We start from the raw sequence: 18,199 nt of genomic DNA, 5'->3' as shown, positions 1-18,199 counted from the left end.
CTATCCCACATTTGATGAAGAACAGTTCCAAGACTGCTCATTAGGCTTACTTCAGTGGAAAGGTCAATTAGAGCATTTCTCAAGCTTAGACTGTACCAGCTGCATGGCTAAAGTATATCCCGTTCATACTAGTTTAAACCTGCAAGTGACACATTCCTCATGTAGCCAAGGAAGTGTGAGGGGGGAAAAAAGGGGGAATCAACAGGGTCTCTGACAAATTTACCTGAAGGAAATTCCTTCCCAATGCCAAATATGGCAATTAGACCCTGTGCATGTCAGACAACTGGGAAATAATTAACATACAATCCTCTCCACTTAGTGTTCCATCTCTGGGACATATTTGCTACTAGCAATCATGGTCACATGCCATTGTAGTCAATCTTTTCATACCATCCTCTCCATGAATGTATCATGCTCAGTCTTGAAAGTAATCAACTGTTTGTCCCCCACTGTTTCAGCGGGAGACTGTCCCAGACTTTCACGCCTCTCATGGTTAAAAACCTTTATCTATTTTCAAACCTAAACTTGTTAATGGGCAGCTGATGTCCATTTGTTCTTGTGCCAATATAGGTCCTTAGCTTAAATAACTCCTCCTGAACTTCATGTGACACTCAAAACATGATAAAGGATGCCATCTGCTGAAGATATGCGGAACTGCTGGCCTGTTTGGACTGATTATCATGCAGCAAAGTTCAAGAGTATTTAAGTTAAGGCCATGTCTACACTAAACAGAAGATCACTGCTGCCGCGATCAGTCTTCCAGAGTTCAATTTAGCAAATCTAGTTAAGGGGTGGTACCCCTATGTCTGGTACTCCTGCTTTTGCATTGGAACGCTTGCTCCCGTCGGCCTCCCGCTGAGGACTCCCAGTTACCAAGGGAAGGAACAGAGAAGTAATTCACTGCCATATTCTGCTTAGCCGGAGTTGTGTACCTTGAGCCGAGTGTAGTGAGACTAAGTAATAAGAAGCGAAAGTAAGTTGGTGCCCGGCTCTGGCAAAGAGCCCGACAGTAAGAGTGCTCTGCTGCAGGAGGAGGTGCAGTGGCTCCTAGCTGGGTTTCAGGGGCTCTCCTGCTAAGCAGCAGACAGCCAGGCTGATGAAAGTGGCTGGCTGGGGGCACGCTCTCCTATCCTTGACCAGTCCAGGACTGCCACAGTCCTGAACCCCTCCCCACAGAGTGCTCTTTAGGGAATGCAGGGGGATCTGCAGCCATGCCTACTGAGATGCTGCTACTCTTCTTCATCTATCAGGGAGCCACAGGAAAGTGCACAGCTTGCATGCATTCCTCTCACTCCCAGCTGCCAAGGGGAGGGACAGAGGAGTAATTCACACAAGTTAGTGTGATAGTCGGGAAGGAGAAGAAAAGTAGCAGCACCCCAGTATGTGCATCTGCAGTTCCCCCACCCTGTCAAAATGGTGTCCTTGTCCTCCCACACATTCACCCCAGCCTTTGCTCTGAGATCCCCACATCCTCAGCTCCCTGCCCTGACTCCAATATCCCCCACCATAGGCGGCAAGTTATATGGGCTCATGGTGCCCATGCTCCAGGAATATTCAGAGCTGGGGGCCCTGCTCTACCAATATTTGGAGCTGGGTCTTTCCTCTGGCCCTGCCTGGAGCGACCCCTCTCTTCCCCCCCCCCCCCCGGCCCCAGGGGAGACACCCGGGCATGGCGTGATGTCACTGCCCAGGACTTTAAAACTGCGCGGCCCAGCTCCAGGCCCGGCAAGTAGTCTGTAGCCTCAAAAGCAGCTGAGGCCTGATCACAGACTCCAGCACTACAAACTGGAAGGAAGAAGGTGGGGAGGGAAGGAGTGGGGTGTGGAGGGGGGAAAATAGGGGAAGGTGTGGTAGAGGAAGGGGCTTGTGCTGAGAGGAGGGGGGCAGATCAGGAGAGGAAAGCGGAAGGCACCAAGGGACAGCATGGAGGAGAGACAAATGCCAGGCGGCCAAGTGGAGACTGAGGAAAAGGGCAGGAGGGCAGGTGTCAATGGAAGGTGAGAAAGCATGATTCTGGGAGAGAAGAGGGTAAGGGCATTGGGGGCTAGAAGGGGGAGAGGGAGGTGCTGGGAGAAGACTTGAAAGAAGGGGTGGACATGAGGAAGGCCAGGATGGAGCAAGTCATGTGTGAGGGCACAGGGGCATGAGAGGAACGGGGGGCAGAGGGTGGTGAGGGGGTGAGCATCAGCAAAAAAGAGAGCAAAGGGGGCAGGGGCAGTGAGGGAAGGGGGAGGCACCAGGAGGGTGCAGGGGTGAAGGAAGGTGCATGTGCCAGCGGATTCTGGGGGTGAAGCAGAAGGGCAGACACCTGCAGGGGAGGGACCAGCACCAGAGGAGAGAGGCAGGACAAGTGTGTAGAGGAAATTTTTAGGAGAGGGGATGAGGAAGGGTAGCTCACACGATCAGAGTGGGGCTACTGGAGGAGTGGGCACAGGGACGAGAGAAGGGCTGGTGAAGGGGGGCAGGTCTCAGGAGGGCTGAGGCCAGTGAGGAGGGCAGGAGTCCAAGTCAGGACAACAGAGGACGGTGAAGGGTTGGGGGGCAGCAGGCACCAGGGGAGCTGATGGAGCAAAGGGAGGAGACATGGCAGCAGTGGGAAAGGGTAGAGGTTTATAAGATATTTATTAATAACTTGGGTGCCACAGTGGCACATCCAAACAAGCCACATGAACTCAGTACTGGTGCACAACACAAAATTCATTCTGCTCATGGGAGGAAACTCTTAGAAGGAACACTTCCCCCAGCCTCTCCGTCCCTGAGTTAATGTCACACACAGTGGGTTAATGCAATTGCAGGATAGTTGCACGAGGAGGGTTTGGTGGGAGCCAAACTAATCCCTATTGGTAGGAGGATGGTGGGAAAAGTCCTGAGAGAGAGGACTTTACTTCTGGTCATGTGTCCATCAGAGAAAACATTAAGAACATTCCCACTTCATCACAACAGGTACAATATAATTATAATTATTTGATGAACAATTGAATCCACAATGGGTTCATTCCATAGTCAAAAGCGTATTAATAACGTTGATATTCTTAGTTAAATATTTTTTTCTTACGATAGTGATACTGTGCAATAAAGGTAAACTGTTAAACGCTTACGGTTTCCAGTCCATTTTTACATTATTTAATAAAATATATATCGGCCTACAGGGCGGGTGGGCGGGCGGGATTAGACCCATTCTGGGCATCACCAAAAATTATACAAACCTGCCGCCCTTGCTCCCCAAATCCCCACCCGTGCTTTGAGCTGCCTCATGGCCTCAGCCCTCGCTCCTCCACACCCCAACCCTCTGCCCTGAGTCAGTCCTCAACCCCAACCCTGACTCCTGCACCTCCCTCATCCCTACCTCTTGACCAGAGCCACTCCTTACACCCTAACCCTGACTCTTGCACCCACACAGCCCCTGCCATTAGCCCCCCAAACTCCCAATCTCCTGCCTTAACTCCTGCACACACCTACACAGGGGCGGATATAGGGCAGGGCGAGCGAGGCGGCTGCCCCGGGCCCCGCGCTTCAAGAAGCCCCGCGCATGCGCCGTATCAAAGGGGGGGCCCTGAGAAATTGTGCTGCCATGGGCCTCGCAAAATCATCATCTGCTCCTACACACACACACCCCACATTCCAGCCCATGCTTCAATTTATTACAAGTACTGTTGTATCATACACTCCCATCCCCCTGCCTTGAGCTCCCTGTGTGTGGCAGGGGGGAAGTGTTGCAATATAACGGTACCTTAATACATTTAAGTAACTTTCACCTCTGAAAGTAAGTGAAAATTACCGGGGGCAGGAATTTTTAAATAACAAATATAAATCTGGAGGAGAAAAGGATGGCTACAGGGTTGCTGTGAAATTTACAAATCTGAAGTAATTAGTTCTGTTTGAAAGAGTAAGACCAATAGAAATGTTTCCATGAAACTAAAGTGAATTAGAAACAGCTCTTTTAAAATAAACAAACAATAACAAATAAATGTAAACAAATCTCTGTAACTCTTACTAGCACTTAAGGACTAATGACTAGAAACTACTTATCTACATCTGTAAAACAGACTAGCTTATTTTCACTGTCTAATCTCATCTCTTTTGCTTAGTGCTAATTTTATCAATGCTGTACCATACGTAAAAAAGATATTTTTTCTTGAAGTGTTTTTCTGCAATCTAAACGGTAGACACATAGGCTACGTCTACATTGGCCCCTTTTCCGGAAGGGGCATGCTAATTTTTCAGATCGTAATAGGGAAATCCGCGGGGGATTTAAATATCCCCCGCAGCATTTAAATAAAAATGTCCGCCGCTTTTTTCCGGCTTTAAGAAAAGCCGGAAAAGAGCGTCTACACTGGCCCCGATCCGGCCCGATCCTCCGGAAAAAAGCCCTTTTCCAGAGGATCTCTTATTCCTACTTCCCGCCCCCATTTCCCTCCCACCCCCGAGAAGCCCCACTACCTACCTCAAGTGAAAATGGAGGTAGTGTCGGCTCCCGGGATAGACAGAAGTCCCGCAGCTTAGTGCTACTTCCGGCGATTCCAGAAGTGCACTAGCTGCTCTGCTGGGTGTACTCTGGGAGGGAGCATTGGCTCCCTGCACCGCACAGGAGGGGTGAGTCAGCCCCAGGGCAGGCAGGAGGGTTTGGTGGGAGCCAAACTAATCCCTATTGGTAGGAGGATGGTGGGAAAAGTCCTGAGAGAGAGGACTTTACTTCTGGTCATGTGTCCATCAGAGAAAACATTAAGAACATTCCCACTACATTCCCGTTTCCCTGCGCCGGGGGGGAGGGGGCAGGGGCAGGTGTGCGTGGGGCTGCCCACAGAGCGGGGGGGGGGGGGAGTCGGGCCCGAAGGAGGCACGCGCTGGCTTTGCCCGGGGGGGGGGGGGGGAATCCTGGAAAGAGGCAAATGCAGGGGATTCTCTGCCTTCACTGGCACCCTACTTCTCAGCCCCCACTCCCCAGCCACAGAACTCTGTCCCCACTCCCGTCCCCAGCTACAGAATTCTGTCCCAACTCCCCTGTCCCCAGCCACAGAACTCTTTCCCTATTCCTGTCCCCACTCCCCGAACGCTGTCCCCACTGGCACCCTGTCCCCAGCTGCAGAAACCTGTCCCCACTGGCACTCTGTCCCCTGCTGCAGAACCCTGTCCTCTGCCCTCGCAGCACCCTGTTCCCTCTCCCCAGCTGCAGAACTCTGTCCCAAAAACATGTATTATTATAAATGCTTCATTTTAGATTTAAATAGCATGAATAAAAACCAGACCATTTATTTCGTAACTATAAACATGTGATTTTTATTTTATATATTGCATAATTTAAAAATAAACTGTTTATCAGAGGGTGTAAGTAAGGGCTAGGGATAACAAGTGATGGACAGGAGGACTGTGTCTACATTGGCACCCTTTTCCGGAAAAGGGATGCTAATGAGACAAGTCGGAATTGCAAATGCCGCGGGGGATTTAAATATCCCCCGCGGCATTTGCATGAACATGGCTGCCGCTTTTTTCCAGCTCGGGGTTTGCCGGAGAAAAGCACCAGTCTAGACGGGATCTTTCGGCAAATAAAGCCTTTTCCAGAAGATCCCTTATTCCTCTTAAATTCAGGAATAAGGGATCTTCCGGAAAAGGCTTTATTTTCCAAAAGATCCCGTCTAGACTGGTGCTTTTCTCCTGCAAAGCTCCAAGCTGGAAAAAAGCGGCAGCCATGTTCATGCAAATGCCGCGGGGGATATTTAAATCCCCCGCGGCATTTGCAACTCTGACTTGTCTCATTAGCATCCCTTTTCTGGAAAAGGGTGCCAATGTAGACACAGCAGAGGAGAACAGAGAGGGCGGAGCTTCAATGAAGGGGCGGGGCGGTAGAGCTTTGCCTGTTCTGAGATTTAAAAAGTGATCTTGGGTGTAAAAAGATTGGAGACCACTGGACTACACTATTACATCCCTACTCGAGATGCCTTGAGAGGACGCTGATCTGAATTGATTTTCTTACCAGAAAGCGGCGCTACTGCACCAAGTAAATCCTAATTGCAACAAAATAGCCCTAACGACTGCAGGGGGAAGAGCTAGCACTACTTTGCAGCGAGGAGCAGACGCAAACGAGACAGGGCTATTTCCTATCCAGCCCGCGGTGCAAGGTCAAGAACTTTGCAAACTATCGCACAAAGGCCTCTTTCAGGAGCGGGCGCGGTGGCTTCAACGCTCCGCGCGTACAAGTCACCTGTTCATTTTCCAACGCCCGTAGAGGAGCCAGGTAGGGGAAGCATGAATGAAGTGAGCGTGCAGCCCAGCCGCTGCTTTCAGGGACACGTGGTTTTGGTCTTTCACCTGGAAGCGAGAGATCTTCACCGGGGGCCGTTTCACTGTGGAGCAGCAGAGGACAAAGCAGCTGCGGGTGGAAACCAGCGTGAAAGCCCGGCCCGTCTCGGGCGGGCCCCTGCAGGCCGCGCGCACGGGGGATGGCGTGGGGGTGGGAGAGAACAGAGACGCCTTCGCTGCCCACAGGTGACCGCCTGGTCCTGCAGCCACGCCAGCCCGTCCGCCTCATTCCCAGCCTCCCCGCTCCCCGCCCCTTCGGCTGCGCCTGGCCACTGAGCCGCTGCACCCGGCTGAGCAAGCCGAGAGCCCCTGAGCGGCGAAAAAGTCCCTCTGCCGCCTCACTGGCGAGCAAGGGGTGGCCGCTCCGCGCGCAGCTTTGCCAATGGCCGCAAACGCGGGGAGTTTGGAAACGCGCCCGCCCAGTTCTCGCGCCGCTCCCCGCGGCCCCGCTCCCTGGGTCCGATTTGCATAGGGGCCGCCCAGCCCCGATTCACTGGCGGCCTCAGCGGCCGCTGATTGGTGTCCTTCCCCCGGGTCATTTGCATGTTGTCTGCACACGGGGGTGCCCAGCCGAGGAGTTCGCTCAAAGCTTCTGCAAGGGAGCCGAGCGCCGCTTGCCTCTCTCAGGTTCTCCTGCTGCCTCGCTCCCTAAGGGCTGGAGCGTTGCTCGGGAGAGCTGCCTGGCGTAGGGTCTCTGCTCGTCTTCGGGACCCCGCCTCTCCCTGCCTGCTCAGCACCCCGTTCGCCGGGGAATTGGCCTTGTCTAGAGACGCCGCAGTGACCTGCCCTAGGAGGAGATTCCTTTGATACCCCCCGACGGGGACTGTTTTGATACCGACACTCCCCCCTCCTTGTCCTTTCCAGACGGAAAATGAATGATCTCAGCGTGCCTGTGGAATGGAGACAGCTGGCACCCAGCAGCGCCTGAAGGATCCTTTGAAGCAGAAGTGTGAACTTGCCTCTTCTCCGCAATGTTATAAGCTGCCCAGCGGTTCTCTTGGTCGTGCCAGCTTCTCTGGTCCACTAAAAGCAGCAGGGGTCTAGTTTCATCTTCACCTTTCTGCGCCTCTAAGGGGCTGGACCGCAAGTCTTTCCTATGGCTGGGATATACAGCTCTACTCTGAAGACCCTGGAGGATTTAACCTTGGACTCTGGTTATGGGGCAGGAGATTCCTGCAGATCCCTTAGTCTCTCTTCTTCTAAGTCCAACTCCCAAGCCTTCACATCATCTCAGCACAGGGGCAACTGGTGGTACTATTCAGGCTCCATGAACAGTAGGAATAACAGCTGGGATACGGTGAACACTGTTCTGCCAGAAGACCCTGAAGTTGCAGACATCTTTTCCAAGTGTCCTAAACTGCCCGAACTAGAGGAATTCCCTTGGACTGATGAAGACATTGGGAAAATACTCAGGAAAGGAAAGGGGGGTGAAAATAGCAGAAACTTTTCTCAGGAAGCAGTCAGGAGACTCTCTCAGCTACTTAGGAGAGCCCTGATCAGGATCTCCAGAGAGGCCCAACGACTGAGTGTAATGCATTCCAAGTGCACTAGATTCGAGGTCCAAAGTGCCATCAAGCTCATCCAGAGCTGGTCGTTGTCAGAAAGCTGTGTCCTGGCTACTGTCAAGGCTCTTTCCCTGTACAGCATGAGTGCAGGAGATGGACTGAGGAAAGGCAAGTCAGCCCGATGTGGCCTCACCTTCTCCGTGGGGAGGTTTTTCAGGTGGATGGTGGACACTAGGATCTCCGTAAGGATCCATGAGTATGCAGCTATCTCTTTGACAGCTTGTATAGAGAATCTGGTAGAAGAGATCAAGGCCAGGGTTCTAGCTAGTCAGAGCCCAGATGGAGGAGGAGGAGGAGAAATATCCTCTGAAATCCTGGAGATGGTCATCAACAATGATGCTGAACTTTGGGGAGTATTGCAGCCTTACGAGCATCTCATCTGTGGGAAAAATGCTAATGGTAAGTTGAGTGACTGTTACCATAAAGCTTCTTGTCCTGCACATACTGTGATAGATGCGGGCCTGATTTTTGGCTGCTTTGCACCTGATGTAATAATTTGCAGTTGTAAAAACCCTAGATGCAAAACACTACCAGATCCGAATGGGAGCACATTGCAATCACTGTGCACAGGTGTAAATTGCTATACATGGTGCAACTGCAGTGGGAAAACCAACCCCTTTGTTATGAATAAAAATAAAGGCAGGTGAGACTGCAATTAACTTCTTACCAGCTGCACTCTGAGTTCATTAGCATTACTAAGAGAGAATGAGTGTGTGTGTACTTCCAAGTATTGAGAAAGAAAAGTTGCATTAAGAAACTTTAACTTTGTTTTGATTTTAAAAAAAAAGCATACTTTTTTTTCCCTGAAGAAGAGCCTGCCATAAAGGCTAATACTGAGAGCTTTGTGGGGCAAACTTTGTGATCAAGTTGCAGTGGGGCAAATCGAAGATGGATATTGGGAAAAACTATTTCAGTAGGTTACCTAGTGAGGTTGTAGAATCTTCATCCCTAGAGGATTTTAAATCCCTGCTTGACAAAGCCCTGGCTGGGATGATTTAGTTGGGGTTGGTCCTGCAGGGGACTGGATTGGATGACCTCCTGAGGCCTCTTCCAGCCCTATTGATTCTATGATCTTCAGTATATTTTCCCCTGATATAGCTAATAAAAGGCAAAACAATGATAAGGCTGTTTTTTCCCCAAAATAACTGTACAACTTCTGAGCTAACAACACTTTATTCAGGATCTGTTCTTGTCAAGATTATAGTGCATACTATGTATATGTAAATTACACCAATTGGCACATAACTCACTTAATTGAGGATTATAGCACAGTTTTTGATTAAATAACACAACATAGTATTGTATCTACCCCTGTAATCTGATTAGGCCCTTCAACAGATTAGCAGATAGAGGAAAATGCCAGCATTATTCTACTAATACTGAAAGATACAATGTTTATTTTAATTTATTTTACAGTTCTTTGGGGAAACTTGCAATATTTGCCTTTGAACTGTATCATTAGATGTCAAAGAGCAACTCATATCCCATGTAAAAGTTTGAGAAGCATTGAGCCTATTAAGAAAGGGTTTGTCAGTTAAGGTTACTGTGTCTTTATTTGAAGTCGTACACAATTGTGACATTAATAACTTCAGTTTAGGGAACAAGCAAAAGGAGCAGATCTACCCTTAAGAAATAAAGATCATGTTCTCATTTGAATGTCAGCAATGAAATGCCATGCAGTTAAATAGAGGAGGAAATCCTGCTCTGTGTTGTACAGGTGTATTAAAGAAAATAACTAAATAACCTCTTGCACCTGTACGATTACTCCTTAGGTAAACAATAAGACTGTCTCAGAGCACTAGGAAAAAGGCTTAATTTCTGTGGGCAATAAATTGTGCTCATTAGTGTGTGTTCTCTCTTCCTCACCTTAGCCAGGCTTGATCCAGCCTGTTCAGCACAACCACCACATACATGAACCACCATCACTCTATGCCTTATTTCCCAACACCTGTCTCTATTAGATAGGGACAGAGTGTTTCCAATATGAGGGAGAGAAATACAGGTAATATGCTATATATGCAGAATTCTCTCTAAATAGGATGGCCTTTTGGATTTGATTTGGGGGGGGGCACTGGTGGAATCCATAACTGCAAATTATGTCAAGTGAAATATACAAATGCATTGACCTTGTTTGTAAACCTCAGCTCTTTAGTGTCAGGACTGTATTTTCCTCTGCTGAGAAAATACCTAGGACGTTTTGGCTGCCACCAAAACAATAACAGATAATTCTATGCAGGCCATGTGAACATTTGTAGTTGAGGATCTATATGGAAGGACAGAATAATTCTCTTCTACCTGTCCCTCTCATCTGGAGTAAAATATGTCATATGATTCTATTGGAAAGAATTATCCTTTAGGTAACCATATTCTTTGTTCAGTTTTTGGCGCACAGTTTCTGTGTTTTGAGATTAAGAGGTGACTGAAACAGTGTGTTAATCCATGGTGTTGCTGACTTATAAAGTCTCCTTGCCTGAACAGAAATCTCCTTTTGGAATAACAACAATGAATGAATGAATGGAGGCTGGTGTTTGATGGAAACATAAACAGCTATGCAAGGAAAGGGTTATAAATATTCAAAACACCAAGTGTTCAGCTGATAACACTCATGCAATTGAATTCTAAGCAATGACTGGCCATGGAAAAGGATAGCTCCTTTGCCTTTTTTGTGGTTTCTGTCTTGCTGAACATTTACTTTCTATTCTACTTGCAGTGTAGAGTGCCTTCAGGTGTGTTTAATTCAGTTTGATGTGACCATTTATCTAATGTGAAACACAAGAATTAGTGACTCTTCTAATGTCCATTCTTGCAATTATAAGTCAAAGATGACATGCTGCACTGTACATTTGGCTAAAAATATTAAATGGCTGAAATGAATATGTAACTAATATAGTACTATAGATCCTGCAACAGCATACTGTGGGTGGAGTCACTTGCACTTACAAGAAACTTAGCCACTGTGCAAATTCTGAGCTTGGTTACATTAGTAGAAATGTGGGGCAATTAAATTCAATTCAGTGTAATTATTTGACCTTTACAATAATACTAAGAGAAACACTTGGCTCATTATGTTCAGCAGTCTGGAAAAAACTTAACAAACAAGAATTTGTATACAAAAGAAATCACTTCTAGGCATTGATTTTCAATACAGAAACACATGTAGAGAGTGACTTGTCCATTTCTTCATCAATACAAACACCTGCATGGCTCATCAGTAAACCCATCTACAGTTTATTATTGCACTGGGCATCTTCAAAGATGAAATTAATTAAAAAGAAGATGTAGAATATGAAATTAATTAAATTGTGAAAATCTCAAAAAATGCCATCAATAGAAGATCAAGAAGTAGGATGTGATGTTAAAGAATGATAAAGCCAACAATCTTCAGTAGCTAGGCTCTTTTTTTTTTTTTTTTTTTTTTTTTTTCTAATTTTGAATTGTTGATGCCTACACTTGCTGTGGTCTGGCCCCGCAGTCTTTGCATACTCAAATTTCCTTATGGTGACAAATGTGCAAGAACTTCAGGATCATGTGTTAAAACTCTAAACCAGGCTTTTAGTTGGGTCAGATTTTCATTTGTTTTCCAGGAACATTAGCTTGGGGCACAGAAGCAAATTCTTGATCTTTACAAAAAGTGCGACGGGACTGTTCATGACGCATGGATAGATAGGATCTCCATTTAGGTTGGCTTCAACATAGCTGTCAATATTAAGGACCTGTTCTGACTTTTCTGGACTTACAGTTTTGAGTTGAAAATCCATCTCTAACATTAGGTGGAAAGTTTCCTTGGGGACAAATGATCCCATTCCTACCCCCCACCTGAAAGGTTTCTTGTATCCTCTTGAAACAGGTGGTACTGGCTGCTCTCTGTGATAGTTCACTTGAGGAGAAGGACCATGGATGTGATTCTGTATTGTGACTTTTTATGCTGGTGTGTTTGTTCTCTTATGTTGTATGTAGATGAATTGACTCATTTATTATTCATTATACTAAGCTGTAAGAACTCCAGAAATGCTTTTGAGCCAGCATTATCACTCCATCTGTTAAGCACAGCACTTATTGTACTTAACCAACTGAATACTCCTGAATGGTTCCTGGGGCATCCAGGTGGAATGCACTTGCTGTGTCCTAATATACCATAGATGATAATGCTACAGTTATTGCAGAATTCAAAAGAAAAAGGGTCGTTAACAGCTTGAGTGCTCCCAAACACAGCTGGCAGGTAAGGCAGCTCAAGTGATGCTTAAGTAGGAACTTTGCTTTGAAGTATCAATATGTTAGCAAGAAAGGGATTAAGGTCCCAGAACAAGCTATACTAGTTTCTCTGCAAAAAAACCAACCACCATGTCCTTTATTCAGGATATTTTAGAACAACTTAGCCAAATCATTTGCTGATATCACTTTAGTGGAGTTGCAGTAGAGATGAATTTGGTCTAGTATGATATTATATATTAAGAGCAGCTACTGTCTGGAAACTAAAAGCCCCATATTTGGTCAGTAACTTTTGTTTTATATTTCTCCACACACACAAAACTCCACACAGTCCTGATTTTAATTTCCTAGCTCTTATAGAAGTGTATCCCTATTCATGTTTATTAACTTTTTTTTAGTTTAATATCATATATTTAACATGCTAACCCCTGCTGAAATCCATTTATAGTGCCTATGCACTGAATAAGGAAAACACCTTGTAAAGTGTGGTTTATTCAGACTGCTTGCTAGTTTTCATAATGTCTCATTAATTCTAACAAGCTAATTATTACTGCTACAGATAAAAAAAACTGTATGTCATCAGGAATAGGGATGTGTTAGTATGCGCAATTAAATAGTTACTCGCAAGCCTCCCCCCCTCCCTTTCTGGGCTGCTGTCTCTGTATCAAAGGCAACTGTGGGGAAGGGGTCAGACAGGAGCTACCTGAAACCTCTCCTCCCCCCTCTGCCCCCCCGCCCCCGCACTTCTGCCTCTCTGAGAGGGGGGGAAGGCAGCTCCATCAGAGCTGGTATATGTGTGTGGAGTCGGAGTTCCCTCCCTTCCCCTACACATGTAAATGTGTAACTGCTGAAAATTTCAGCGGTTACATGTTACAAAACCCCCTGCATTTTAACATCCCTAATCAGGAAGTGTATGCGTGAGAGTGAATAGCTGGAAACATAAGTGGAATAAAACAGTTTTAGGACCGTTACTGCTACTGTACTTTTTTAATTGTCCCCTTCAGTGGGCCATGAATCAATTTTAAAATGGAACTTTTTCCTATGTTTGACCCCTTCTCTGTGTTAGGGGATACTCTCCCTGAACAAAATCTGTACTGCGCTTTTGGTCAGGTGGCAATATGTGTTCACCCAGGTACTGTGTCTCATCTTTACTCTGGCTTATCTTGAGTCTTTGGTGGTTTCTTAGGCAAGGCCTATACTATTGGAGAAAGTCGACCTAAGATATGCAACTCCAGCTACGAGATTAGCATAAATGGCGTTGATGTACCTCAAGTCAAATTTCTATGGTGTCCCAACTACAGGAGTTCTGTGGAAGAAACTCTCCCATTGGCTTCCCTTGCTCCTCGTGACCACCATTGAGTACTGGGTTCGACGGGCACCATCAGCTGTCAATTGAGCAGATCCTTACTAGACCTGTTAAATCAAACCCTGGGAGATTAATCTCCAAAGCCTCCATCATGGGTTAAGTGAAGAGAAGCCCTCCCAGTACATAAAAAAGCCACCATCAGCAAGAGGTACAGATTCCTGTTACCTATACAGGCAGTCCCCGGGTTACGTACAAGATAGGGACTGTAGGTTTGTTCTTAAGTTGAATTTGTATGTAAGTCGGAACTGGTACATTTTGTAGGGGAAACTCTAGGCAAACATTTCTCCAGAGCTCAGTTTTATTCTCCCACACCTCACTTCTCTCAGTCCTTTATTCTCAAGCTGAGGTTTCTGCTGAGAAAAGACGCTCCATGTCTCCCTGGTCTGCTGGGGGGAAGCAGCTAGTGCGGGGTTGCCTCACCCCGTTTGTAAGTAGGGATCCGATGTAAGTCGGATCCATGTAACCCGGGGACTGCCTGTATACTAGGGATGTAAAAATGTGTTTAAAAATGTAACCATATAACTGCTTAAAATTTTAGCAGTTACCAGGGCTCGCCAAGCGGCAGCGAGCCCCACTCGCCAGCCGCACGGTTTCGCGCGGCTCTGTGTTCGGTGCATGTACAGATGGTTCTGCGCATGCGCAGATGGTTCTGCGCCGGCTCTTCCGGGTTGTAATCTACTCGCCACGGGCGAGTAGATTACATTATTTGTCGAGCCCTGGCAGTTACAGGGTTACGTGAGCTTTATACTGCAGAGACAGCAGCCTTCCCTGGGAGCAGGGCCAGCTCCTCCCAAGGTCAGCCGCTGCTCTAGCCCTCTGCTTGGGGCAGGTAGGGAGTTGTTCCAGCCCCTGTCGATTAACCGGAACCAGTGAGCCTCATCTGTAAGGATGAGCTTACCAGTTAACCGGTTGACCGTTTAACATCCCTATTACATAACACACAGACAGCAGGGCTTTGGTAGTTCCAGTGCACTGGGATCTTTCACAACTCTATCAGTATGACTGAATTCCTCTCATAAGGAAACATTTTTCAAACCCTAGCCTTCAGTTGTGCACGTGCAGTGCTTGCATATCTGCAAATGCTTCTAGAACTTGTATACTCGTGTTAGAATTTGTCCCACTAGATTCTGTAGATACTATGTTCTAGCTCAAATGCTAACCCTTACTTGCATGCAGATAGATGCTAATGTTTTTAAAGTGTGCGTCCACACGGTGGCACTTGCAAAGGTCATGTAACATGTTCATGCCTTTGCATACATGCAAGTGGAGTTTGGATAGACATTTAGCCGAAAATGTGGCCCTTAGGGTTTGTCTACACTGCAGGGTTTTTGCACAAGAAGCATTTTGTGGAAGAGATCTTCCCCAAAAACTTCTTGCGCAAAAGCGCGTCCACACCTCAAAAGCACATCGCAAAAGCGATGTGCTTTTACTCGAGAGAGTGTCCACACTGCATGGATGCTCTTGCGCAAGAAAGTTCTGATTGCTATTCACAGAATGGCCATCAGAGCACCTGTGCTTTTTCTGATAGCCTCTTTTTGCGCAAGAAACCCTTGTTGAGCATCTACATGTACCTTTTTGCACAAGAGTTCTTGTGCAAAAAAAAGTTATTCCTCGTAGAAAGAGGTATACCTACACCGCAAAAAGTCCTCTTTTCTACCATTTTACTGTAAATTTTATTGCGCAAAAACCTGCTTGAGGTGTGGATGCTCCATGGGTTTTTGTGCAAAAACAGTTGTTTTTGCACAAAAACCCTCTAGCGTAGACATAGTCTTAGTGATTAGTTTTCATTTCATTCCATAAAACTGACAGTATGACAATTCCCGGTCAAATTCATTCTTGAACTCATTGGAAAGATTAATCTGAACAATAAAATCCTTTATAACAGGGTTTCTTGTTTGGTCACTTTAAGATTAGGAGCTGGAACTTCATAAATTAGCAGATTAATTACTAGTGACACATGCTAGTAGATGAATTTTGTTAAATAGCAACTTGTATGTAAGAGGGTTTGGAGCATCCATCAGAAGCAAAGGGAACTAGAAACTGAGATGGAGGCCCTGGCCCTGCACAGGAAAACCCTATGTAGAGTTAAATTTAGGATATAGTTAAATTGCTTGTTAAATTACCAATAAATTCCCTGTGCGTGTGTACATTTGTATGGTCTGTACGCTGTTCAGAGCAGGATGGAGATTTCATTGACATCCAGCTAACTATGTTCTAAGTGTGAAATACTGCAGGGCAAACACGATAGGCTTAACATGGTAAATATAGTATCTGGCCCAGTGTTGGCAAGAAGCACCTGAGCAATCAGCAGTGGCACTGTTGCATGTTTGTTAAAATAAAAGCTAGTGGCTCATTTCATATTAGCTGTTTTAATTCCCCTACATGAAATGTGCTGTATTGATGCATATATTTCTGAAATTGGAGTATTTAAAATAAAAACCCCTTTCTCTTTGTTAGTCCAAATGTTCTAAAAATAGCATTGGGAATAAATGAGATGCTAATTAGTTTGATTCATGTATTTCTTATCCTATGCTAAAACATAACTGTAGGAGCCCTTTTCACCTATTACCCCAGTACATAAAAAAGGAATCTTGCTGGTGTGACACTCTGAAATACCCATCTGATCTCTTTAGATTTTTTTTCCAATTACCAACTGTTTTTTAAAATTGTAATTACAGGGAAGATTAGTACTTATGCGATTCATGCAGTCGGTGTTTATACTGTGAATGGTAAAACATTGAGAAATGATCAAGAGACAGGAAGAATGGAGCCTTCTCAGCAGAGAGGTGAAAAGGAGTGCTAGATGAGATAAAAGAGAATATACTGATAGAAAATGTCATGAAGCTAGCCGAAGCCTATAACCTTGTATGAGACAATCAAACAACTAACAGGAAACTTTAGCGGCAATGGAGGCCCTATTAAAGATGCAAATGGAAAGTCTCTTCCTTTGTTCTTTTTCAGTGCTAAAAGATGGGCAGAACGTTTTCAGGCCATCTTCAGTAGACCAACCCCTAGCAAACAACTAAAAATACATCATCTTAGAGTTACCACTAGAGCTGATATTGATTTGGGAGATATTAAAATGCAAGAAATTGGAAAACCCACTGATAAATTTAAAAATGTGGAAACAGCTGGAGAGGAAAATGATACTGGAGAGATACATAAAGCAGGTGAGAAGACAACGCCCAGACCGTGCCTTTGTGTTTTGGATGGAAGATGGAATGAAAGATTAAAAAACAGCCCAGTAGAAGAAAGCTTTAGAATAAAGTTGTCATGGAAGGATGACCTTCCTGATTGCAGTAAATTGAGTGGAATCACATTATTATTGGTGCCTCATGTGCTACATCCCCTGAAACATATCAAGAAATAAACAGACCTTCAATTTAGAAAGAAATAAGTAGGGGCAAATTAGAGCTAAATAGTAGCACAGAACACAAAGCCAGGACTGGTGGCTGGGTTGGCCTGGGCAAGCTTAGCATAGGTGGAATGATACCCAGGCCAGACCTGTATAACTGTGTCCACAATAGAACCGCATTGGCATATGTGTTGGAATGGACTTCTGCTAGGATAGCCCATTAAACTAGGCTCCTCTATGAAGTCATAGGCAGGGTGCTCTCTGTCTCTGCCCTACCCAGAGAGCAACGTGAGAACATTACTTTTATGTAAATAGGTTTCAGGTGGGGTTATTCATTATTATTTTACAGACAAAAGCAAACTGCATATGGCAGCAAGAACTTTTAATGAGAATGTCATTAAGAAGTTCAGTTGGCAAACTATTGGCTCGACTGATTCCTCTGCCTCTTTGTTTCTCTCCTGCCCATTAATTATAAAAATTTCATCTCTCCAAAATATGACACTTACTTATTTCATGTCACAGCTTTACCAGAAGGCTGGGGTCAACTTCTGGCAAACTGGGGAAATACAAAAGCGGCGAGGAGTCCTGTGGCACCTTATAGACTAACTGAAGTGTAGTAACATAAGCTTTCGTGGGCAAAGACCCACTTCGTCAGATGCATGGGGAAATACAGAATTCTTGGATACATTTCTATTCAAATTAGGGATGTAATAGTATAGTCAGTTAACCGATAGGCAAAAGCTTATAGCAAAAGCTAACCCTAACCCGCCCCACACACACACACACACACACACACAGACAAGTACATTTTTGTAGCAGGCTGGCCAGCAGCCCGTCTCAGTCCTAACTCTCACCAGATTCAGAATCTACCCCTGCTGCAGCTCTACATTTAAAGTGTATTAGGAGCTAGGCGGACAGGCAGCCCAGCTCAGTTCCGGCTTGTGCCAGGTCCGGGAGCTCAGACCTCTTGGCCCCCCTGACGGGCTGCCTGGGGACTATAGAATAGTCGACTACCCGATAAGAATTCATGAGGTTAATCGACTATTCAATTAACTGATATTTGACATCCCTAATTCAAATGTAGTGTAAGTGGAGCAGGAAAACACAGGGCTAAAATGCAATGTGGAAGAAGAGGCATAGACAAGAAAACAAAGCCTAGGTGGAATTGTGTGATAGGATTGAAGGACTAACTACATCAGGTTTGATTGTCCGGAATTCTCACTGAAAAGTAGGTGGGGTGCCAGCTTAGGCTGCAAAATAACCCAGGCTCAAGCCATGGTTAGAGGCTTTTCTGTGCATATGGAAGGGGATGTTAGGGGCAAGATCTAGACTATCGACTGAGCTAACATTGCAGTGAAGACCTATCCAAGCTGTTAACATTATACTATGGTGGATTCTGATAGGGGA

General features: G+C 45.8%; 1 protein-coding gene across 1 annotated transcript in view; it reads left to right on the top strand.

Moving 5' to 3' along the window:
- The first annotated feature begins 5,956 nt into the window (after positions 1–5,956).
- The window catches only part of ABTB2 (ankyrin repeat and BTB domain containing 2), a 206,360-nt gene continuing 194,117 nt past the window's right edge, over positions 5,957–18,199 (top strand). The window contains exon 1 of the mRNA XM_006124451.5: positions 5,957–8,261. Within this exon, the coding sequence (XP_006124513.2) occupies positions 7,394–8,261 (868 nt within the window). The 5' untranslated portion in view covers positions 5,957–7,393. The remainder of the gene's footprint in view (positions 8,262–18,199) is intronic.

Source organism: Pelodiscus sinensis, chromosome 5, assembly GCF_052426305.1.
Source record: "Pelodiscus sinensis isolate ZL-2025 chromosome 5, ASM5242630v1, whole genome shotgun sequence".
Classification (NCBI taxonomy): Eukaryota; Metazoa; Chordata; order Testudines; family Trionychidae; genus Pelodiscus; species Pelodiscus sinensis.
The sequence above is the reverse complement of the archived record's forward strand: the minus strand, read 5'-3'. Positions and strand labels throughout refer to the sequence as shown.